General features: G+C 40.7%; 1 protein-coding gene across 2 annotated transcripts; it reads right to left on the reverse strand.

The window, feature by feature from the left end:
- Window positions 1–5,393: 5,393 nt before the first annotated feature.
- LOC128609152 (immunoglobulin superfamily member 3) lies at window positions 5,394–24,421 on the reverse strand. 2 transcript variants are annotated; one of them, XM_053627575.1, is made up of 11 exons: window positions 24,077–24,421; window positions 16,118–16,495; window positions 15,503–15,916; window positions 14,975–15,379; window positions 11,658–12,044; window positions 10,891–11,265; window positions 9,837–10,205; window positions 8,267–8,674; window positions 7,367–8,173; window positions 6,774–7,169; window positions 5,394–6,693 (listed from the first exon to the last, which is right to left on the reverse strand). In XM_053627575.1, exons 1-11 carry the CDS (start codon window positions 24,120–24,122, stop codon window positions 6,488–6,490), a joined length of 4,191 nt encoding a protein of 1,396 aa, XP_053483550.1. In that variant the 5' UTR covers window positions 24,123–24,421; the 3' UTR covers window positions 5,394–6,487. The 2 variants fall into 2 exon arrangements, with proteins under 2 accessions (XP_053483550.1, XP_053483549.1); XM_053627574.1 differs by lacking the exon at window positions 24,077–24,421 and adding an exon at window positions 19,452–19,637.
- Window positions 24,422–24,907: the final 486 nt, after the last annotated feature.

A 24,907-nucleotide genomic window follows, 5' to 3' on the forward strand; every position in this document is an offset into this window, starting at 1 on the left:
AAGCAGGGCCTCTCTGGGGTTGGTGTAGCCCTCGTGGGTTCCTGGGCTACAGGCTGGGATTGGCGTTCGCTCTCACTGGGCTCTGGTGCAGCAGCAACTCCGGATCTAACAGCAGCGGGCTGAGCTGCAGCTGCAGCGGGAACGGCTCCAGCAGGCCCAGCTACATCCTGCCCCGGTCGCTCAGAAACACCGGGGTCACTCTGTCTCTCAGGACAGGCCCGGACAAGATGCCCTATTTTACCACATTTAAAACATTTCATATCTGCGTCCGAAGATACAAAAATGCTGTAGCCATAACCTTCTACACTGAATTTAAACACTAGGTTTAGTTCTTCTGCTCCATCTGTCAGAATCATACAAACCATTCTCCTAAAAGACACCAAGTGTTTAACCAGTGGGGACTTACAAGAATATTTTCTTTATGGGGGAGACCAGTCGCCCGTATCTAGACAGTTCTTTCGATGTTATCTCATCGGAGATAAAAAGAGGGACATTAGACAGTATAATCTTTTTGGATGGGGAACTTAGGGAAGAGACCATCGTAAGCTCATTATTGAGTACAATTCCTTTCTGGACTAGCTTGTTTGCTCTATCGACGTCATTCACAAACACTACGATCGCATTGTTCATGCGGGAGGCCGAGACAACGTTCGCATGTCCCACCAGTTCTCCTACCGCTAACACACAGTTCTCTACACTCGCCCTGCACACCACCCTCACACCACGCCGGCGAGTTAAACTCTCACACAGCCACGTGTTCGGAGCCGCCATGTTCCTCCACCGCGACGCACGCATGCACTTGCGCGCTTTCACACTCGTTCACACAAAAAAAAGTCATTAATCCAAGATGTTTACACGGAAAAAAGTGCATTAAATGCCGAAAAAAGTTGGCGAAACGCCAACCGCTCTCACACGCTCAACACGCCACACTCCCTCCTCTACCACGCATGCGCAGAGAGAGAGAGAGAGAGAGAGGAGAGAGAAAGTGAGAGAGAGGAAGAGAGAGAGAGAGAGGAAGAAAGAGAGAGAGATGTGAGAGAGAGAAAGAAAGAGAGCGGAAAAGAGAGAGAGAAAGAAAGAGAGCGAGAGATGTGAGAGAGCGGAAAAGAGAGAGAGAAAGAAAGAGCGAGAGATGTGAGAGAGCGGAAAAGAAAGAGAGAAAGAAAGAGAGAGATGTGAGAGAGCGGAAAAGAAAGAGAGAAAGAAAGAGAGATGTGAGAGAGGAAAAGAGAGAGAAAGAAAGAGATGTGAGAAAGAGGAAAAGAGCGAGAGATGTGAGAGAGAGGAAAAGAGAGAGAAAGAAAGAAAGAGAGAAAGATGTGAGAAAGAGGAAAAGAGAGAGATGTGAGAGAGAGGAAAAGAGAGAAAGAAAGAGAGAGAGAGAGAAGAGAGAGAGAAAGAAAGAGACTTTTGACTTTTAAGACACCTTTATTAGGTTCAATTTTTGGTATATTTACATATCTGCACTTCTGAAATCATTTTTCCCATTTTAAAAAAAGAGAAAGAAGGAGAAAGAAAGAGAAGAAGGGAAGAGAAAAAGAAAAAAAAGAAAAAACAACCCCCACAGACCCCCCCCCCCCACTCAGAAACCACCCCACCAAAAAAAACCACTTTGTCAAAACAGTAGATCATCAGTATATGCGTATGCATTCCAAGAACACATCAAATCCTCTCTTGCGATTGCTGCCCATTTCCTCAATCTGTAGCGTCTCCTTGGCGACATTACGCCTATGGTGTGTTGCACGGATTTAATGAAGATCCTCCTGTCCGGGAAGAACTTAGTCAGTAAAATGTTCCGTTTTCCTTTTGTCAGTTCTAGAAATCGGTTGATCCGCTCTTCGGTGTAAAGCTCCTCAGGTTGCTCTGGACGGTTGAAAGTACCTGGTTGCTCTGGGGTGACCCTTTCCTCCTCCATGTCTGTGGGGGGTTCCTCTCCTGCCGCTCCTTCACTGCACTCTGGGCCCAAGTCCTCCAACGTCTCAACCTTATGCTGTGCTTGTTTAGACGATTCTTCCACCTCGTCCGTCTTCTCCCTTATTATTTCCGAATCAGTTTTATTCTTCTCGATGTTCTTGTCCTGTAGGTTCTTCTGCTGCGGTTGTGTGGGGTCACTGTCTCCACCGGTGATAGCGGTGTAGGGCTTAGAGTGAAGACTGTCTGTGGTGTCGGTGTTACTGCAGGTATGGACGCAGGTGTCGGTGTTAGCACTGGGTGCTGTGATTATTTCAGTGGTGTGTTCCTCACTGACCTCTTCTCGCTGTGACCTCGGTGTGTCGTTGCTCCTCTCTGCCCCAGGCTCCTGTTCTCCGGTGTCCCCCTGCTGGCCGTCTCCGCGCTGCTGCCGCTGTGCCCCGGCCGTGTCTCCCCCGGAGCTCCCCGGCTGCACCGCTCTGCGTGGGCAGCTCAGCCGTTTATGTCCGATCTCCCCACACCCAAAACACCTCAGGCGTTCCGTGGTGGCGAAGACGGTGTAGCTGCTGTCGCCGTGTTTACACTTGAAGCTTATATCCAGTGTTTGATCTCGGTTGTTAATAAACATATAAACCTGTCTCCGGAAAGACAGGACGTGTTTCACCGCGGAGTTCTTACAGCCGAGCGGGATGTCCGTCATGGGGCCGGCAAACTTTCCGAAGCGGGCCAGCTCCTTCATGATCAGCTTGTCTTTAATGAAGGGGGGGACGTTAGAAACAACGACCCACGTCGCAGGGGCAGAAAGAGGGGTGACGTGTAGCATGTCACCTTTCAGCCATATTCCACTTTCACACAGCGTGTTGGCGAATCTTTCTTTTTTTAGGAAAATCACCACCGCTTTGATCATTCGGGAGGCGGAGTAGATGTTCTCACACCCGACCTGCTCTCCCACCGCCAGCAGAACCTCCTCCACCTGTTCTCCATTCCTCGGTACACACCTGACGCCATGGCGGAGAGACAGCGTCTCCCCTCCGGCCACGGAGGCCATGGCGTCCCGCCCACCTTCGCCCACGCTTAACTTTCACTAACCACCGCTATCTCAATAACTAGACCTTCAATAAATTAAATGAAAGAAAAAAGGACAAACTTGCGAAAAACTTTGGCAAGACGCCAAACCACTCGCACACGCTCTACACACCACGCTCACTCCACCGCCGCGCATGCGCAGAGAGAGAGAGAGAGAGGGATGTGAGAGAGAGAAAGAAAGAGAGCGGAAAAGAGAGAGAGAAAGAAAGAGAGCGAGAGATGTGAGAGAGCGGAAAAGAGAGAGAGAAAGAAAGAGCGAGAGATGTGAGAGAGCGGAAAAGAAAGAGAGAAAGAAAGAGAGAGATGTGAGAGAGCGGAAAAGAAAGAGAGAAAGAAAGAGAGATGTGAGAGAGGAAAAGAGAGAGAAAGAAAGAGAGATGTGAGAAAGAGGAAAAGAGCGAGAGATGTGAGAGAGAGGAAAAGAGAGAGAAAGAAAGAGAGATGTGAGAAAGAGGAAAAGAGAGGGAGAGAGAGAAAGAAAGAAAGGGAGAAAGATGTGAGAAAGAGGAAAAGAGAGAGATGTGAAAGAGAGGAAAAGAGAGAAAGAAAGAGAGAGAGAGAAGAGAGAGAGAAAGAAAGAGAGAGATGTGAGAAAGAGGAAAAGAGAGAGAGATGAGAGAGAAAGGAAGAGAGAGAGAGGTGAGAGAGGAAAAGAGAGAAAGAAAGAGAGAGAAAGAGAGAAATGTGAGAAAGAGGAAAAGAGAGAGAGGAAAAGAGAGAGAGAGAGAAAGAGAGAGATGTGAGAGAGAGGAAAAGAGAGAGAGAAAGAAAGAGAGAGAGATGTGAGAGAGGAAAAGAGAGAGAGAAAAGAGAGAGAGATGTGAGAGAGAGGAAAAGAGAGAGAGAGGTGAGAGAGGAAAAGAGAGAAAGAAAGAGAGAGAGAAGAGAGAGAGGAAGAGAGAGAAAGAAAGAGAGAGAGATGTGAGAAAGGAAAAGAGAGAGAGGTGAGAGAGGAAAAGAGAGAAAGAGGAAAAGAGAGAGAGGAAAAGAGAGAGATGTGAGAGAGAGGAAAAGAGAGAGATGTGAGAGAGAGGAAAAGAGAGAGATGTGAGAAAGAGGAAGAGAGAGTGAGAGAAAGAGAGAGGAAAAGAGAGAGAGAAACAAAGAGAGATAGATGTGAGAGAGAGGAAAAGAGAGAGAGAAAAGAGAGAGAGATGTGAGAGAGAGGAAAAGAGAGGAAAAGAGAGGGAGAGGTGAGAGAGGAAAAGAGAGAGAGAAAGAAAGAGAGAGATGTGAGAAAGAGGAAAAGAGAGAGAGGTGAGAGAGGAAAAGAGAGAAAGAAAGAGAGAGAGAAGAGAGAGAGAAAGAAAGAGAGAGATGTGAGAAAGAGGAAAAGAGAGAGAGGAAGAGAGAGAGAAAGAAAGAGAGAGAGATGTGAGAGAAAGAAAGAGAGAGAGATGTGAGAGAGAGGAAAAGAGAGAGATTGTGTCAATCGTTTAATACAATTTTAGTAGGAATAGGAGTATTAATCTTTTACCTTTGGCTCAAAACAACACCAAGAACAAACATTTTATGGAAAATAAACCAACAATTAAACAAGCCAGGCAGCTCTCACCAGCTAAAAGTCTTTTAGTCATGCAGCGATGTTGTGGACGAATCCATTATGCACTACATGATAGTTATAGCATTCGGTGGAAAACCTACTGCCATTAATGTCTATTTATCATAGACAAGGCCCAAAGATCCAGCTACAATTATCTTCTTGAAGGCAGATTTCTAACAGAGTTCTAACAGAAATCTGTGAATTGCAATGGAAAAAAAACAGAGAGATGTGAGAGAGGAACAGAGAGAAAGAGAAAAAGAGAGAAAGAGAGAGAGACAATGAGAGAGAGAGAGATGTGTGAGAGATAAAATTAGAGAGATGTGTGTGTGTGATAGAGAGAGTGAAAATTAGTGAGAGAGAGAGAGTGTGTGAAAGAGATAGAGAGAGGTGTTAGATATGGATCCTTGTGGCTGATACACTGCACAGCACACTGCAGTTCACACACACACACACACACACACACACACACACACACACACACACAGCCAGCCGCAGAGTGTCTAGTTCATGCCATTTAAATGTCCTTATGCTTTACGTAGCACTGTGAACTGTTTGGTAATTTCCTACTGACATTTCTTACCCAAACGTCTTACTGCTCATGTCTTTATTATTTTAACTGATGTATGTTTTCATCCAAATACATTTCATTCGACAGAATTCTCGCATCAAAAATACCAAAGAAGGTCAGGAAACGTTTAAGTCTAAGCTGAAGGGATTTGTTTTAAGGATTACGTGGTACACTGTACACCTCCTTTGATGAACAAACTTGCATTAAAATGGCATCAAAAATGCGAGTCAGTAAAGAACATCGCCTACTGCGCCTTAAGATCAAATACTGAACATAGACACGGGACCAGGAAGAATGCTCACAGCGAGCTTTTATTTTCAAAAACATTTCCTCTAGACATTTCATAAATAGCCAGGTTGGTATATTATTCAGTCTGGAAGTACACTTTTTAATGAAAAACTCTTGTGACTCATAATTACTTAATCACATGGTGCATTATAAAAAGCAAAAGACTGCAGAGAAACAATTATACAGAAATGAAGGCTTCTAGAGAATCACTAAAATCCATGTACACAACAAAACCTTTAAACCCCTTCCATTAAAAAGGATACTCTGTTTACACACACACACACACACACACACACCCCTCTAAAACAAACTGAATGTACACCATACATTTTCCAGATCACAGATATACCAGCTATTAATGCATTAACTTCATTTATCCAAAGCAAAGACGCACGTAGATATATTTTGTTGAAGCAAGTTTTTTTTTTCCTTCCTCATTGTGTGTTTGTTGTACTGCCTACGTGAAAGTCAAAGACCACAAGACGTTACAGAACACTTGCTCAGCACACATTACCACAAAAACTAACTTCCCTTTCTACAAGGCGGTGTGACAATTACAGCTGTCTGACACATTTAAATTTAATTAGTCGTTCCACTGACACTCAGATAAAATCATACACAGGAATAGAATCGTAGCGCTTAATAAGCCTAGTTTGAAGTCGTAACGTATTATAATACTACTACACGATGAAAGTTAAAAGCATTTTTTATTCATTATAAAGCTTCACACCATATAACGTTACTCCTTATAGATGATTGATTGCTGCCATCACCCTATGGTGCACTTTGTGAATCGAAAACTCGTTATAATGGTAACGCTCAAAATGATTTATTTATTTATTTTTTTTTTTTTAACTTTTTAAGGTGTAAACAAAGTGCATATGTTACTCTTATCAGTCTTTGAGACATGCTCGTTGATATGCTTTTTCACATTGAGAAAAATGCCCTTATTCACGACATCACTTGTTATTCTAGAAGGCAGATGTTTCACTGTCTTAACTCCCATTTAACATAGCATGGACACAAACACTTTTCTACTGCTAAAAAAAAACCACTGCTAGTGCATCAGTGAACATGTGACTTGGTTAGCTTCAGGCACCGTCATTATTACCTGTTTCCGTCATAGCCTTGAGCGGGGTATTCTCAACCCAAAGAGAGTCCTTCTGTTTTTTTGAAATGGACTTTGTCTTCTGAGCTTTAATCAGGAGAATTATGATAACCATAAGCAGGATGCAAAGCAGAGGAACGAGGATGCCCAGTATTACTCCAGAAGAACATACATTTTCATATGAAACACCTATCAAATTGAAAAGAAATATAAGTATATTCATAGACAGTCTATAAAATATATGAGAATGTTTAAAACGTCTGAATTACCTTCGGCATGAGCATGGACATTGATAGAAAGTACTCCTGATTTGTCTTCAGCCACCTTCCTCCAGGTGTTTGCAGCTGTGTGTATCCATTCCACAACCTGACACTGGTACTGGCCGTTATCAGAGGGATCGACATTGGGGAAAGTGAGTGTGTAACGGGTAGTACTGGGGCGATCAAATACCAGCGTTCTATCAAGGATCTCGCTGTCTAGAGTGCCATCTCGTCTTGCAGTGAAAATAGTCAGAGGCCGATCATCACTCTGCTTCCTGGACCAGGTCACTTCAAACACAGACTTATCACTGGAGCGGGAGCTGATCTCGCACTCCACAACAAAGCCGGTCTGAATATCACTAACGTTGAGAAAGTGATTGCCTTTGCGTACTTGCAGCTTACTCTCTGTTATGTGGTAGCAAAACATTAGGCAAAATTACTATTTTTAGACACGAACAGATAATTATTCTTCTCATATTGTAGGTACAAGTGGTCCAAAGTCAAAGTTTACTATCTAAAGTTAAGGTGAATAAATAAGAATGGTCTGAGGAAAATCTTGTGTGTGTACAAACTTAAAAACACAAGAAAAAGTCATACTTTACCTATTTCGTGCACATTGACCATAGTTGAAACCAGTTGTGGAGACCCCTTCTTTTCCCACTTGCCTTCACAGTCCAGCTGGTACTGTTCAACCCTGCATTGGTAGTTTCCGCTATCAGACGGATCCAAATTCAAAATAGTGAGATGAAAGATTTTGGCTGTGGGCCTGGAAAAGAGTAGCCTGCCCTTGAGCTGCTGGTTCTCTGATTGGTATCGTAAATGGCCATGATAGCTATGGCTCAGTAAAAAAGTGCTGGCACTTGAGCCCTGCTTCTCCACAAACCAGCTGAGAGTGTAGTGGAAGGTGGAGTCCATTTGATCAAAATTAATAGAACAACTAATGTCCAACTGCTCTCCCTCTGTGAAGTTCTGATGAGTGACAGGTGTCTCCAAAGTGAAAACGCCTTCATTTGTTTTGGACTCGACCGCTACATTGATAGAAAGTTCTCCTGATTTGTCTTCCGCCACTTTGCTCCAGATGTTAGCAGCTGTCTGTATCCATTCCACAACCTGACACTGGTACTGGCCGTTATCAGAGGGATCGACATTGGGGAAAGTGAGTGTGTAACGGGTAGTACTGGGCCGATCAAATACCAGCGTTCTATCAAGGATCTTGCTGTCTAGAGTGCCATCTCGTCTTGCAGTGAAAATAGTCAGAGGCCGCTCATCTCTCTGCTTCCTGGACCAGGTCACTTCAAACACAGACTTATCACTGGAGTGGGAGCTGATCTCGCACTCCACAACAAAGCCGGTCTGAATATCACTAACGTTTAAAAAGTGGCTGGCTTTGTGTACTTTCAGCTTACTCTCTGAAGAATGAAAGCCAAAGTCATCTTTTATTTATGTTATCTACAATGACTTACAGATATTATTACGTGTACAAACAAGAGGAAAGAACTTACCTATAAAATGTACACTGAGATTGGTAAAACCTGATTTGTCGCTCGCCTTCCTTTCCCATTTGCTTTTACAATCAGCCTGATATTGATCTACCTGACAGTAATAGCTTCCACTGTCAGATGGGATGGAGTTCAAGATGGACAGATGGAAGTCATTAATAGTGGGTCTGGTGAAATAAAGTCTATGTTGAAGTTCTGGATCAGATTCTTGGAACTGCAGACGTCCGTCATGGCTGTAGGTAAGCAGCTTAACGGTGGACAAACTCTGATCTTGTCTTTGAAAGAACCAGCTCAGAGAGTACCGAAATGCGGGGTCAAGTCCACCAAGCCCCAGTGAGCAGCTTAGTTTCACCTCTTCTCCCTGCGTGGCTTCTAGCTGAACATTAGATTTATCCATGCTGAAATCACCTTCTGAAGAATAAATGATAAAGATGAACAGATGTCAATACAAAGGAATTACAAAAAAAATTACATTTCTATACACACACACACACACACACAAAAACACGTTAGTAAATAGCCACTGCAAGCCTAAACAAGGAAGGTACCAGGTCATAAATTTCTGCTCTTAATGCTAGCCAATTCAGGACACCATATACCATGCACATTTCTAAAATAAATGTGGCAGCTTGAAAATATGCAGGTTTTGGCAACATAATTAACAGCAGAAGCGCGTGTTGGCAACCACAATCTTGGCATAGCAAGTGGAAAGTGGCTTTGACCAAGACTGGAGGAAAATTAGGCAAGTAAAAAAAAAAAAAAGAGAGAGAAGGGCTGTCATAACGATAAATATTGAAATCAATTGCTAATTAAGAATTGAATATTGAAATGATAAATTTGAATATGTCAGTAAACAGGGTTTACAAAAAAAATTAAAAATCCTTAAGCAGTTTATGTATCTTCTAATTAAGCGTTTTTTCCCTTCAATGCTCGTGTCAATCGTTTAATACAATTTTAGTAGGAATAGGAGTATTAATCTTTTACCTTTGGCTAAAAACAACACCAAGAACAAACATTTTATGGAAAATAAACCAACAATTAAACAAGCCAGGCAGCTCTCACCAGCTAAAAGTCTTTTAGTCATGCAGCGATGTTGTGGACGAATCCATTATGCACTACATGATAGTTATAGCATTCGGTGGAAAACCTACTGCCATTAATGTCTATTTATCATAGACAAGGCCCAAAGATCCAGCTACAATTATCTTCTTGAAGGCAGATTTCTAACAGAAATGTATGAATTGCAACTTAGAACTGACTGAAAAAATATGGCAGTTTGAGATTTACACATAAAAGTGGTCATTATATGTTTGTAGATCCCAGTATCTACACAAAGCCATGCTCTAATGTGCCAGAATATAGAAAGATGCATTTCTAGATTTTGGAAAGTCCTACCATTTATCATAGAGGTGAATAAATTCTACAAATATCCCATGAGCATTGGTGAGATTTGCCAACTGACCAGCACATCAATTTACTGTGTATGGCTGAGTTTTCTGTTATATTGATCTGTAAGGCTCTGTAGACCCACAGTCTGTGATCAAGAAAAAGTGCAATGCAGTCTGCCACATACCTTTTTCAAAGACATCTAGTTCCACGGTGACAGACTTTGTATCAAGGCTATACCAGATGCCATCAGGGTCTTGAATCCATTCCTGTACTGAGCAGCGGTATTGTCCACTGTCTGTTGACTTCACCTGTTGTATCATCAATTGGAAGGTCTGTCTCGTAGTCCTTCTCAAGCTGATCCTTTCGTCCATCTCCAGAGTGACCACCCCTTCTGGGTCCATTTTCTGCAGAGTCTCTGTACCATGTGTCCATGTTACTCCAAAACGGGAAGAATTAGAACTTGCTGAGGTCACCAAGCAATCAATCACTTTGTCACTGTTGGCTTGGATTTTCAGAGGAGACTTAAGGGTGGTGGAGACAGACAGTTTGCTGTCTAAAATGCACAAAGTAAGAGAAGAGCAGAATTCGATTCAGTTTATGATGTAAACCTTCAATTTTTCGTACAAACTTAAAGATTTACAGCATGAATATATGCCACTTAGATGTCCTAAAGCACAGGTTCCAAACTCTGGTCCTGGAGTACCCGGGGTGGCTGTGGCTCAGGCCGTGGGGTGGCTGTGGCTCAGGCCGTGGGGTGGCTGTGGCTCAGATGGTAGAGCGGGTCATCCACTAATCGTAGAGTTGACGGTTCAAATCCCGGCCCACGTGACTCCACATGCCAAAGCGTCCTTGGGCAAGACACTGAACCCCAAGCTGCTCCTGATGGCAAGTTAGCACCTTGCATGGCATCTTTGCTACCACTGGTGGGTGAATGAGAACCAGTGTAAAGTGCTTTTGGAAAAAAGCACTATACAAGTGCAGACCATTTACCCCCTTATCATGCGCATTTTAGTGGTTTCCCTGCTCTATCGCACCAACTTTAATTCAGAAAGAGCTGTTAATTAGCTGATTAACAAAATCAGGTTTGTTGGGAACAGGAAAAACACTGAAATGTACAGTACAGGGGTCTCCAGTACCAGGGTTTAAAACCTGTGCTTTAGAACATCTAAGTAGCCCAAGGTTGGGAACCTGTATTCAAAAAGGTTTGCATGAATAATTGTAGTTAATTAAATTCGTACCAGGTCTGCGTACAGTGACGGCCAGTGGATTGGACAGTTTCTTGGTTTTCTGAACATTTTTTTCATATGCATCAATCTGACACGTGTAACGTCCCTCTTGCCATTTACTTGCTCTCAACACCTTGAGAATAAAATCTGTGCCTGATTCTTGCACTCGAGTATCTAGCTGATAGTCCTGCTGATCTGCTCCACAGGATATTCCCCCAGTAGGGTCCATACAGATAATGTTTTTCTCAACAGTCGAATTACGTGATTCAAACTTCCACGTCACAGCTAAGGAAACTTTAGGGGCTTTTACTGAGCAAATCATTTTTATTACCGAGTTCTCGATTACATTTACATCACGACTTTTCAATCCCACTTTAATGAGAGAATCTAAAAAAAAAAGAAAGAAAAATGTTTAAGCGACAAAGTCAGCAATAATGAAAGGCTTGTTATTCAATACAGTAAGTTAGAGATACTAATGAAACACTTCCTAGTGATATTTTGTTCAATAAAACATTGTCATGGACACATCAAATGAGACTCATATAAGTATATTGTCAATGAAAGTGCACCTACATTTATTTATATACATTCTTCAATGTTGTTTAAGCCAGCTTAATAACACTAGCATCAACAGTACAATCAGAAAAACCTAGAAAAATGTTCTTACAGGAAACTATATCTCAGTACTGACTACTTTTTTGCACATCCTGTTAACCCACTTTCACATTCCTATCTACAAACCAATGAATAAACAAAGCATAAATATACATTTGACTTACCAATAGAATTAATAGAAACCTGGCCTTGCTGTGATTGGCTGTTCACTTTCTTCAGGTTGCCATTGCTCTCCATGCTCCACTCAGACACGGTGCACATATATTCCCCGCTGTCAGACAGAAGAGCTCCACTTAACTCCAGAACGAAATCAGCAACATTAGAACGAAATGTGCGTAAGCCCCTGTGCTGATACTGAGCCCCTACATCTCCCATCACCCCCTCACGACTCAGGGTTATGACATCACTGAAAGAGCTGCTTGTGGGTTTTTTGTGCTGCCATGACACAGACAGCAGCCCTTTGGCTCCAGAGACACGGCAGTCGATTTGTAGTGTTTCTCCTTCATTCACATTAACCAGCTGCTTTGTCATGGCCACGGCCAAACCACTCTCTTGAATCAAAATACAGGAGAAATACAGATTAGTTGATGCATAGTATATTGTATAGGTACGCATGAATTCTGATATACTTCTGATGTACAGTTGCAAGAAAAGGTTTGTGAACCCTATGGAGTTCCCAGGGTTTTTGAATTGGTCATTCAGAAAAGTCATCTGATCTTCATCTGCAGTACATCACAATTACAGACAAACACAATCTGACTAAACTAACACTGTAGTTTGTACATTTCAAGTCATTATTGAGTACACTGAGTAATCATTCACAGTGCAGGAAGGAAAAAGTAAGTGATCCCTTGAATTTGGTAACTTGTAGATCCTCCTTTGGTAGCAACGACCTCCATCGATCGTTTCCTGTAGCTGCTTGAAAGACTGACATAACAATGAGGAGGAATTTTGGACCATTCTTCCTGACAAAACTGTTTGGGTTCATCCAGGAGAGATAAGCTGGACTGTTAATCATCTGGGATTGAGCCGAGATTCTTCTCCATGCATTTTTTTCTAGCTCAGCTAATAGCCTAAGTTTTGTTTTATGGAATCTGTGGTAACTTCGCTGTCAATGTACGACATGATCGGAAAAAGTCGGATTTATCATAAAACCTGCCTCGGGTGTTGTCGCTGTTTGTATGACGACCAGACCGATTAAATATAAAACCTTTCTAACTAGGCTAGTTCGGTGTCGCTAGTCAAGTGGAGGAACAGCTAAGCTATCACTGTATGGGTTTAGCTGCTACAGAGCCATGTAGAGTACATTATCTTTCCTTATGCTCTGCTCATATCATGTTCACGTAAACTGGAACTCATATCGACATCAGAGGATGTTACTGTTTCAGTTTCAATCTCTTTACTGGTTTGAAAAAAATATCCATTTCCCCCTCACACCGACTGTGAGTTAGCGTTTGGCAGTTTGGCAGAAGTGAGAGCCAATAAGACACGAGTATTTCCACGTATTGTCCTGTAAACCCTGTCTGATCGGTCTCACCTCTGTTCACTGAAGATGCAAAATGAATATAAAACACCGCCGTCTTCTTTTATTGACGTTCAGTTACGTAGTGACGAACCGCTCCAAGTGGAGAATTATTCGCGGCTACAGAAAAATTATTTGGAGCTACAGCCCCTAATGACCAAGCCAGGTTACGCCCCTGGGTTCATAAATATTTTGGGGCTGTCTTGATTGAGCAGCCCTCTTCAGGTCAAGCCACAGAATCTCAACTGGGTTAAGGTCAGGACTTGACAATTCCAAAACATGAATTTTCTTCTTTTCCAGCCATTATTTAGTTTATTTACTTGTGTGCTTTCCGTCATTGTCTTGTTGAAACACCAAACCTCTCTTAAGCTTGAGTTTATGGACTGTTGCTCTGACAAAAAATTTTTTCCCTTAATGACTGCAAGGCATTCGGACTCATTGCCAAACCTTGATGCTACCTACACCATGCTTCACAGAAGGAACGAGGTTTTGGTGTTGGGGTACAGAGCCTTTATCCTCTAAACATACCGTTGGCACATTTTTGCCAAAATTTTTTACTTTTGTCTCATCTCTCCAAAGAATTTGATTCCCAGAAGTCTTGTGGAACATTCAGATGTTTTTTAGTGAACTTGAAACATGTTGCCATGTTGTTGTTGTTGTTGTTTTTTTGGACAACAGTGGTTTCCTTCACGGTGTCCTTTCATAAACACCATTCTTGTTCAGTATTTTTGAGTTTTGTAGAGTTTTCTGCAGGTCTTTTGCTGTTACACTTAGGTTCTTTGTTCACCTCTTTCAGGATTGCCCATTGTGCTATTGCTGTGATCTTTACAAGATGCCCACACCTACTGAGAGTACCAGAGGTGGGAAGTAACGTGCTACATTTACGTGAGTAACTTTTTTTTTTTTTTTTTTTTAAACAGTACTTTTAATAATAGGTTTAACTGGCCGTACTTATACTCTTACTCAAGTTCATTTTTAATCACAGAAATGTACTTTTACTGCGCTACATTCAGTGGCGTTCCTCCAGTGTGTGTGAGATTTTGTGTTGAAAATGACAGGTTGTGTGTTATTGTACGCATCACAGGACTGGGATATGCTGCTACATCTTGAACCCAGGATTCATATCATATAAACAGAACAGACAGACTTTCAAGGAGAGGTGTGACGTACAGTTCTCCATGTAGTCTGAGATTCAGGATTTTCCCTTCAGTTTAATCAGATCCGAAGTGACTTACTACTTGAGTAGTCTTCTCATTGGATACTTTTATTTCTCTTACTCAAGTAATTATTAATAGTATTGCTTTTACTGTTACTTGACTAATTATTTTTTAGTAAGTAGTTTTACTTATACTTGAGTAAACTTTCGCCTACTCTACCCACCTCTGGAGAATAGCAATAGTCCTGAATTTCTTTCATTTGTAGACAATTTGTTTGAGCCTCTTCCAGTTTGGTGCACCTCTATAATGCCTCTTCTACGGTCCTATGAAAGTTAATAGGATAAAGGCATGGTTCACACTAATCAGTTTTGACTCCGTGTGTCTTTATTTGAAGGGCAAAGCACCTGTACAACCCACACTTCCAATCTCATCTCCGTAATTCAAACACCTGACTCCGGTTAGCTTTTGGATAAGTTGTTAGCATAGAGGTTCACTTAACTTTTTCCAGCCTGCACTGTAAACGATTACTCAATATGCTCGATATAGACCTGAAAACTACCAGTGTATGTGTGCTATTAGTTTAGTCAAATTGTGTTTGTCTTTAATTGTGACTTAGATGATCAGACCACATTTTATGAGTAATCAATGCTAAAACCTTGGAAATTCCAAAGGGTTCACAATTTTTTTCTTTTCTTGCAACTGTATTTAATTTTTACTGTGTACTTAATTTTTGTTGTTTGTAATATTCTTTGAAAATCACTGAATCCAATGTTATACTACGGTAATGATAATAAATAGTGACCTTTGGCTCTGATGTGCACAGTTTCTTCACGTGATAGCTGTTTTTTTCCTTTGATGAAGGACCCAGTCTCAGTCTTCTCCTCTTGTACAGCTCTACACTGATATATGCCCTGATCTTCAGCCCTGACTGGTTGGATAGTGAGAACGAAGTTTCGATCCTTGCTCTTCACAGTTCTTAGCTCACCATCATTGTTTCTTTTCTCATAGGTGTTAGTTACAGACAGCACGCCAGAGGGACCAATTTGAGCCACTTCCATGTTGTTTCTCAGCCAAGTCATGGAGAAGAGCTGTCCAGGAAGATTCTGTGCATCTATGCTGCAGTGGATCTCCAACATGTCTCCTTCCTCAAGGTCCCCATTCAGAACCTGAATTTGAGCAACAAAAGATCCCCCTACATCAGGTGTTTCTGAAAACAGAGAAATCGAGATATAAATTCCCATTTTCTGATGTGCCATCGTTAAAGGATCTTAATTAGCATGATACAAGCACAATAAAAGTACAGGACAAGTGTCCAGTTCATAAATTTTACCTAGCGCTTTGACCTCTATGTTGGAGGCTGTGGTGTTCTTGTGGCAAACCCTAAACCAAGAGTAATCTGGGTCTTGGATCCACTCTTCAGCCTGGCAGTAGATCTCACCACTGTCAGACTGCTTTACCTGACTTATTTTGAGTCTGTAGATGGTGTCCTCTATCTTCTCCATAGCTATAGCCCCAGAATGATATCTATCTTCAAACAGTGGCCCAGGCCTCACAGTTAAATCTCGGTCCAAACTGATGATGGGTAATGAAGAGTCAGTGCTACCACGCAGATACCACGTGACAGACAGATGAGTGTGTTGGAAGGTTTGACTGGAGACTAGGCAACGTAGTTCAAGGGATTCACCCTCAGTGATGCTATGAGATGCGGGTCCAGTGTAGGAAGCCATCAGAGTATTCTCAATCACTGTAGAACGTATACAATTAATCACACTTGGTTATACATCTTGTCTAAAGTGTTGGGCTAGGAGGTAACAAATAAGCCTTAATGTGTTTTTTATGACACATGTAGAAAAAATCTAAGCCTATGAAACGATATCAAACACATTATGACTAACATATTTGATCACCTGGCATATAGAACAAAGAGAATAATAAAACAAGTTACCATTCAGCGTTGTATCTGCACTGTAGCTTCCAAAATATGAAAAACCTGTATTTGGAGTGTAGCATTCATATTTTCCAGAATCTTCTGCTTCCAGGGACTTAATGTGGAAGAGAACTGAAGTCCTTGACAGCCTTTCAATCACAATGTTTTTCTCAATCACTCTATTACGGAACATTGCATAAGCATAGTTTTGGTCATTAGTGCTAATAATCTGGATTTGAACATCGGGTTTCTTTGGTTTATAGACTGAAAAAGCAAACTCTTGAGTCCTTGAATCCTGAAGGCCACTAACATTACAGGAGATGGACATTGGAAATCCTTTCACACGATACAATGGACCACCCTGGATCTGTACTGATTGCTGACCTCCACAGACATCTGTAAGGGAAAGACAAGCACTGTCTAGTAAAGCAAGTTCACTTATTTATTAATAAAATGATATTTAAACAGCTGTAAAGAATGATTGTGTTGGTATAAGAATTTAACATATTCACCAACGTGAATTCTTGCTTTTAATGTCTGCATCAAAAATATATAAATGAGATGTGAATCTCGTAGAGAATATTAATTTCCAATCTCTGCTCCCGAATTCTCAAACACATAGTTATTGTGAAACGGTTAACTACTGTAGCCTGAATTCCCTTTGAGTATGCTACCTCTTACTATTCCTCAGTACCCTTCTTCTGTTGAGAAGCTTCTCCTCTTTCTCCATTCGTTTCCACTGCACAGTGGTTAGATGCAACATGGTATGTGCAATCATTTAATACAAAAATATTGCGTGGTTTTCTGCATGAAAATATATTTATACACTTATAATAATAATAAAGTAAATAAAGATTGGCTGTTTGTGTCACCTGACTATTTGAGTAAATACAGATTTCAGTCTTTCCCGATTGCTTACGTGTTTTTCAATAAACCAAAGCTCACTTCTTTTTTTTTTTTCGCTAAGAGCCTGACACAGTTCACTGGAAGTCACTCCCCTTAGAAACCTAATCCAGGGTTCGTACAGATGCTTCATAATGAAATTCCAGGACTTTCAATGACTTATCAAGCACCAACAAGGACTGACAGTCAAACATATTCTTTATTTCTTCTTTTTAAATATCAAAACTGCTTTGTCTTCACTATAATGTCAAGGTGAGTGACAGGAGCACGGTTGCCAACAACTTTCAATGGAAAGTTGCTAAATGTCACTACTGTAGATGACGTCATGGGCCCAGTGGTCATGGCCCCAGTGGTGGCCATGACCACCATGACCATGGCTCAGTGGTTAAAGGCTCTGGGTTACTAATCAGAAGATTAGAAGTTCAAGCCCCAGCACTGCCAAGCTACCAGTGTTGGGCCCTTGGGCAAAGTCCTTAACCCTTAATTGCTCAGTTGTCAAAATGAGATAAATGTAAGTTGCTCTGGATGAGGGCATCTGGTACAAGGCAGGGTACACCCTGGACAGGGTGCCAATCCATCTCAGGGCACCATCACATACACATTCACACACCCATTCATACACTACAGACACTTTGGACCTACCATGCATGTCTTTGGACTGGGGGAGGAAACCAGAATACTGGAGGAAACCCCCGCAGCACGGGGAGCACATGCAAACTCCACACACCCAGAGCAGCGGCCAACCCAACCCTTGTGGTGTGAGGCGAAAGTGCTAAGCAGTAATGCGCCCTATAGCCACCATGCGCCTGTCATTCAAACATATTCTTATATATTATAATAATATAACACAATAATGAGCATTTCCCAGGCGTTGCTTCATCTTCAGAATAACGTCAGTGTACTCAAGGTGAGTGACAGAAGCACTACTGCCAACAACTTTCAATAGAAAGTCACTAAGTGTCGCTGGATGATGTCATGCGCTAATTAGCATATTCATTACCTCATTGCACATTTGCATTCTCCTAGTGTCAGCCCTTTATATCTGTTCACTTCTCTCCTACTCTGTGCTCACATGCTGTATTTTAATACAGCCGAATTCACAATAAAGCTGTTCTTATTCACATATTTTTCTGTTGTCAGACACCGGAATGAATATGAAAACAGTGACTGAAACGCGGTGCATTAAGAGACTACACGTTCATCAGAAGTCACTTCCAAAATGACCATACACACGAGTTAAAAACAATGGCTGTGCTGCGATTTGGGCGATATTTACATGTAAAATGAACACTCAGTGCGAAAGTTAGAAGCGACAGAATGTCTTTCTTATTCTTTCTCTCACACTGAGAAGTGTTTCTGCTAAAACGAGTGAGTGAATAGCGAGGGAATACCGAGCGAGTCATATTTTGAGTGAAAGGAAATTCGTATATATTGACTTTTTATAATTCAAGCACTTTTTAAGCACCACTAGAATGAAAAGTGGCTATTTTCAAGGTTTTCCAGCACTTAAATTTCAAAAAGCCAAATTCAAGCACCTTGTTCGATCTTTCTGTAGACAAAGAAACGCAAAGAGACAGACCTAAGTGTCTAAGGAGATATAACACTTGTATATATTTATATATAATACATTTCATACTTTTTTTTTTTTAAATCAAATAACATGTTCATTTAGGTTATTATGTTTATACAGAAGATCTGTGTAATAACAGAATGTATGAAACTGCTACGCCTGCCATCTAATGTTCAGCCAATGAGCTTCCATTTTACATACACACATGAATAAAATCAGTAATCAAAGTTATTTTAGAGAAAGACAGAGAAGTGGTTATACAATGTATACTGAGTTAGAGGTGGAAGTAGAGCTTGAGGAATCAAAGTAGACTCGTTCTTAAAGAGACAAACAAATTTTAATTAAATTCAGATAAGACTAGCTGACCATTTCAGATAGTATAATTTTCTCCTCATATAGACAGATTTAATCATTCATTTGTTCATCTACAGTAACTGCTTTATATTGATCAGGTTCACAGTGGTTCCAGAGTCTAACCTATGAACACTAGACTTGAGGTAGGAATACACCAGTCTATTGCAGGGAACCACGTACACATATTCGTAGCTATGGGCAAATATAGTCGAGTCCATTCATTCATCTCTTCATATAATAGTTCATTGTACTGGAACCAGTATTTCAGTGTCCTCACAATATGTTGCACTGTCGCATTGTAAGTGAAAGTAGAGCAAAGTCGACAATGTTGCTCCACCTTTTAAAGGTAACACAATATTTGTGTTGCATACAAAAAGTATGTAACGTGATTATCTACGTGAACTAAACAGTGTTCTTTCATCTTTCCCCAAATCTCAAAGGTCATACACATATTCATGGCACTCTTCACATTCACTTTAGAATAACTCGATTAGTAGCATTAGTTTGTTATAGATATGATCTCACCAGTCTGCAGGAGCACTCCGAGGCACATCAACAGAATCAGCTTCCACGACTGAGGCTGAAGAAAATCCATCTTAAACTGAACGGGCTCACTCTGTCACCATCAGACCATTAAAAGGTTTAAGCAGGATGTGTGCAAGGTTTAGCTATAAGTGAAGTCATCTCAAAGCGTCATGAATGCCAAGAGGAAATGAGAACAGATGTGGCTTTCCAGTCATCACATGCATGCAAAATTTCAAAATGACTAATTCCTATTTTAACCAAATCCTGTGTATAAACAAAAACATTAGTTTGATAGCACAAAGGGCATATTTTGAAAAAAATGCCTAGTTATTTTCTGCAGTAGTAGAAGGACACAGTAAAAGTCAGTCATTAGAAAACCATACAATTCTTCACTGTGGTTGTAATTATCTGACTTAAATTGTGTTCGTCACTTAATATAATTCATTTCTACCTTATTTATTTATTTATTTATTACAGTATTTCCACTTGGGACTTTTTTTTTTAGGTTTACAGGTAGAGAGGAATCTTAGAACAGTTATTAAGAAAATAAAATCGTATGTTGTAACAGAATATGGCAGCTACAACATTATCCACTGGTTAATGCACACACGATAGTGTGGAAGAGCTTTTTATACAAACCCAAAAAAGTTTTTTTTTTTTTACACAAATTGATTGGGGTAGCCAACTTTGCCATTTAGTGGCTCTAAAGGACAGGTACATTTTCCATATAGAATCTTTCATAACCTAGGTGTTTTTTAAAGTTTCATGTTTATGTCTGCAATGTTGGACTTCGTTATCTATCTTCTAACCATGTAGGTTAGGTATGTTATCCTTTTCATTTTGGACCGCCATTTGCTCCCTAACTTGGAACTTCTGAGGATGCTGACCAGTCCCTCCACGATTGAGCGATTTCGCGATCACAGACATGAGCGCAAAATCAAGGAAAATATTCTGAGCTTGCAATTTTTCATAATCGCCACCGATTTTCCACAGATATGGGCCAGGATGTGTCGTGTGATGTCATCACAATGCGCCATGCAACGTCATCAAAATGCGCATTCAGCCAAAGCTGTCTTCGATTCACATGCATCGAACATGAGTACAGTTAAAAGGTCTCATTTACCAACAAGCGAAAGACCGTACAAAACAATCGAGTACAATTGTAGTGTCAGCAGTTCAAGAAGTTTTCCACAAAACAGCAAAAAAAATAAAATAAATAAAAAATCTTGGGGAAAAAAAATGCAGGAAAATCAAGCATAATTGGCCGCAACAATCACAGACACAAAAAAACCCCTCTGTGAAATCCTGTACAGACTGACTGACTGTAGGAATTATCTTCAGTAAGTGGTGTGACAGTAAAAAAGTGGGAACAACTCATCATGAGAAGATATTAGACTAAAAATTCTAACGTGAAAATACAATTATTACATTGTAATTATTATCTGGTTATTTTATTATACAAAATTACTAGGAAAAATGCACAACCACTGAGGTCTTGTAAATCCAGTGGTTTTATTATCCAAAATGAAGGCAGGAATAAGGATGAAATCCAAAGTTCATTTCAACAGACTTGAACTGTGTGTGAAAAATGCATCAGATCAAAAGAGAACACAGTACTTCCTGTAGATCAGGATATGGAGACACACCACAAAGGTCTCACTCAATTTAGACACCAGACATCTGCATGTCTGAAATGGTTTACATCTAAGATCACTGAATGCAAAGAACAGCGTCAGCTTTTGTGGAACCCCATGTCATCTTGAAGGCCTTTTGGAGGCTTGTATAGCTAAAATACTGCTTGCACATACTCTTAACTTTGCCAGTGCATGGATGATAGAACAGAAATATACTGAATATATACAGTATCTCACAAAAGTGAGTACACCCCTCACATTTTTGTAAATATTTGATGATATCTTTTCATGTGACAACACTGAAGAAATGACACTTTGCTACAATGTAAAGTAGTGAGTGTACAGCTTGTGTAACAGTGTAAATTTATTGTCCCCTCAGAGTAACTCAACACACAGCCATTAATGTCTAAACCGCTGGCAACAAAAGTGAGTACACCCCTAAGTGAAAATGTCCAAATTGGGCCCAAAGTGTCAATATTTTGTGTGGCCACCATTATTTTCCAGCACTGCCTTAACCCTCTTGGGCATGGAGTTCACCAGAGCTTCACAGGTACACTAATCGTGTACGAGTCCCTCAGTCGTCCTCAGTGTGAAAAGATGGGCCTCAACAGATGCTGGAAAAGCAAAGAATGTGCAGGACCTGGAGGATTTTTCTGAAGAACAGCGGGCAGTTTAACTGCTCAGGACAAACAAGGGACTCATGAACAACTCCCACAAAACATAAACACAGCAGTGGATCATCCAGGTAACGCCACACAGGATTAAGAATTACAGGTATGTAAACTTTTGAACAGGCTAATGTTTATAAGTTCAGCCATAAGCTTGTCTTGTGGACTATATGTAAACATCTGTTATGTTAAATAGCTTATTCAGGACAGTACTAAATAAAAAAACAACATCATGGGATTTTTATGATCCGTCTTATTTTGTTACCAGTATTTAGATTTTGTATTAAGATACAAACTTTTGGGCACAACTGTAATTTATATATATATATATATATATATATATATATATATATATATATATATATATATATAGAGAGAGAGAGAGAGAGAGAGAGAGAGAGCGCAAGTGTCTTATTTGTAACGACTACGCCACCCCGTGGTAACGGGGAAAACAACCCAAACAAAGGCACACAAATACGATCCACTTAGAACAGGCAAGAGGCATGGGTTTCCATACAAAAATAAATTTTATTTGAAGTTAAAAAGACTGGCCAAGAATAATAATAATAATAATAATAATAATAATAATAATAAAACAGCAACCAACGCAGTCAGGCATTGGTCAAATAAAAGAAACACAAGAAGAAATGAACAATAATGATAGGAGGACTGAGGCTTCCTGTATGAAGGTCAGGCTAGTACAACAGCACCAGCTGTAGAAAAGGGAAAATAACCCCACCAATCAGAATCATACCCACAAAATTCACTGCAAATAATAACGCAGCAATAATGACAACCCTTAGTGAAGTAAAGCCCAAGGTGCCGCAAAGACCTCCCCCCAGCCTCAGGAAGCACTCAGCTCCTACAAGGAGAAAACAACAAAAAAAATCACATTAAGAAAGAACACGATCAAATAGGTACCAAAGCTACGAAACAGAAAATAACTTAAATAATAATAAAACACATTCCAGATAAATTTACTAAAACAAAACCAAACGCAAGAAATATCAATTACAATTTGCTCAAAGCAGGCAAAAAAAAAGAAGACAAAAACAAAAACAAACTTACTGTCACAAACACAGATAACCCCGAGCTCAGAGTGATTACAGCTAGAAAGTTTACCAACACTGACCAAAACCACTACTACCACATAGCAGTATCAGCATAATTGATGAAGACTGTTACAACACAGTTTAATTCAAGAAAACTGATCTTAGTGACAGTAACCAACACAAATAAAACAAAAACAACAACAACAACAACAACAACAAAAACATTAATACAGCAACAAAAGAAGAAAGAAGGGACCTTCCCACCCACTTGGGTATTAGACAGAGGTCTGGCTGGACACCAAACACGAAGCGAAGCATAGCAAAACAAAGCAAAACAAAACTGAGCAAGACAAAACAAAACCGAGCAAGACAAAGCAAAACTAAATAAAACCGAGCAAAACTAAACAAAACCGAGCAAAACTAAACAAAACCGAGCAAAACAAAGCAAAACTAAACAAAACCGAGCAAAACAAAACAAAAACGAGCAAGACAAAACCGAGCAAGACAAAACAAAACTAAACAAAACCGAGCAAAACTAAACAAAACCGAGCAAGACAAAGCAAAACTAAACAAAACCGAGCAAAACTAAACAAAACCGAGCAAGACAAAACAAAACCGAGCAAGACAAAACAAAACCGAGCAAGACAAAACCGAGCAAGACAAGACAAAACCGAGCAAGACAAGACAAAACCGAGCAAGACAAAACAAAACCGAGGAAGACAAGACAAAACCGAGCAAGACAAGACAAAACCGAGCAAGACAAAACAAAACCGAGCAAGACAAAACCGAGCAAGACAAAACAAAACCGAGCAAGACAAAACCGAGCAAGACAAGACAAAACCGAGCAAGACAAAACAAAACCGAGCAAGACAAAACCGAGCAAGACAAAACAAAACCGAGCAAGACAAGACAAAACCGAGCAAGACAAGACAAAACCGAGCAAGACAAAACAAAACCGAGCAAGACAAAACAAAACCGAGCAAGACAAAACAAAACCGAGCAAGACAAGACAAAACCGAGCAAGACAAAACAAAACCGAGCAAGACAAAACAAAACCGAGCAAAACAAAGCAAAGCAAAACAAAGCAGCGACGTGGCTCCGCGAGTGAGGGGGAGGAGCTATACCGAAACGACCACACCCACTCAGCCTACCTTAACGCATGCAAAATCAAGGACCCTAAGAACAACAGATGTTACAACCTCAATTTGGAAAGCATACGAGATCATGTAGCTCGAATAATAGAACTGAACAGAACTAAACAAACTACCTACCGTGATCCGATGACATAATACTCACGATGGCACATACGAAAATCATATGATGGCTTCTTTAATAGTTGTGACAGCAGCAGCTGGCGCTCCGACCGGGACTACTTTAAACTGCCAGGCTACACAGATGGGAGCCTTGACGGCACTCCGCACATGCACACAGTCTCGGTGGCCCAACGTCACACGAAACAAGTAAATCACATGATAAGCAGACAACGCTAGCATCAAACAGCTAAGCGACAAAACTAAGAACACATACCTCTGTAGTCCATAGCAACGAAAGGAAGGGGCGGGGTTTCGACCATGACGCAGTCAGTGAGGCATAAACAACAGCTGTGGTAGGGATGTAGCTCATTGGCCACGTGGTTAATAATGGTGACGTTTTAATCATGGCACACGCCCCACTAATATTATATATATATATATATATATATATATATATATATATATATATATATATATATATATATGTATGTATGTATGTATGTATGTATGTATGTATGTGTGTGTGTGTGTGTGTGCGCGTGCATGCATACATACATACACACTCATGACCATCGCATGATTATTAGTGCCAGACTGGCTGGTTGGATTATTTCTATAACTGCTGATCTCCTGTGATTTTCACACACAACAGTCTCTAGAGTTCATACAGAATGGTGCAATAAATGAAAACATACAGTGAGCGGCAGTTCTGTTTCAGAGGAGAACGGCCAGACTGTTGCAAGCTGACAGAAAGGCTACAGTAACTCGGATGACCACATACAATTGTTGTGAGCAGAAAATCATCTCAGAATGCACAAGACCTCGAACCTTGAGGTGAATGGGCTACAA

This window comes from Ictalurus furcatus, chromosome 6 (genome assembly GCF_023375685.1).
Source record: "Ictalurus furcatus strain D&B chromosome 6, Billie_1.0, whole genome shotgun sequence".
Lineage (NCBI taxonomy): Eukaryota > Metazoa > Chordata > Actinopteri > Siluriformes > Ictaluridae > Ictalurus > Ictalurus furcatus.

Coding starts and splice junctions, on each gene's coding strand:
- LOC128609152 (XM_053627574.1), bottom strand. CDS start 19,521: ATGGATTTTCTTCAGCCTCAGTCGTGGAAGCTGATTCTGTTGATGTGC. Junction 8,174..8,266: donor TCTCAGTGTACATTTTATAG/GTAAGTTCTTTC, acceptor TTCATTCTTCAG/AGAGTAAGCTGAAAGTACAC. Junction 6,694..6,773: donor TGTCCATGCTCATGCCGAAG/GTAATTCAGACG, acceptor TCAATTTGATAG/GTGTTTCATATGAAAATGTA.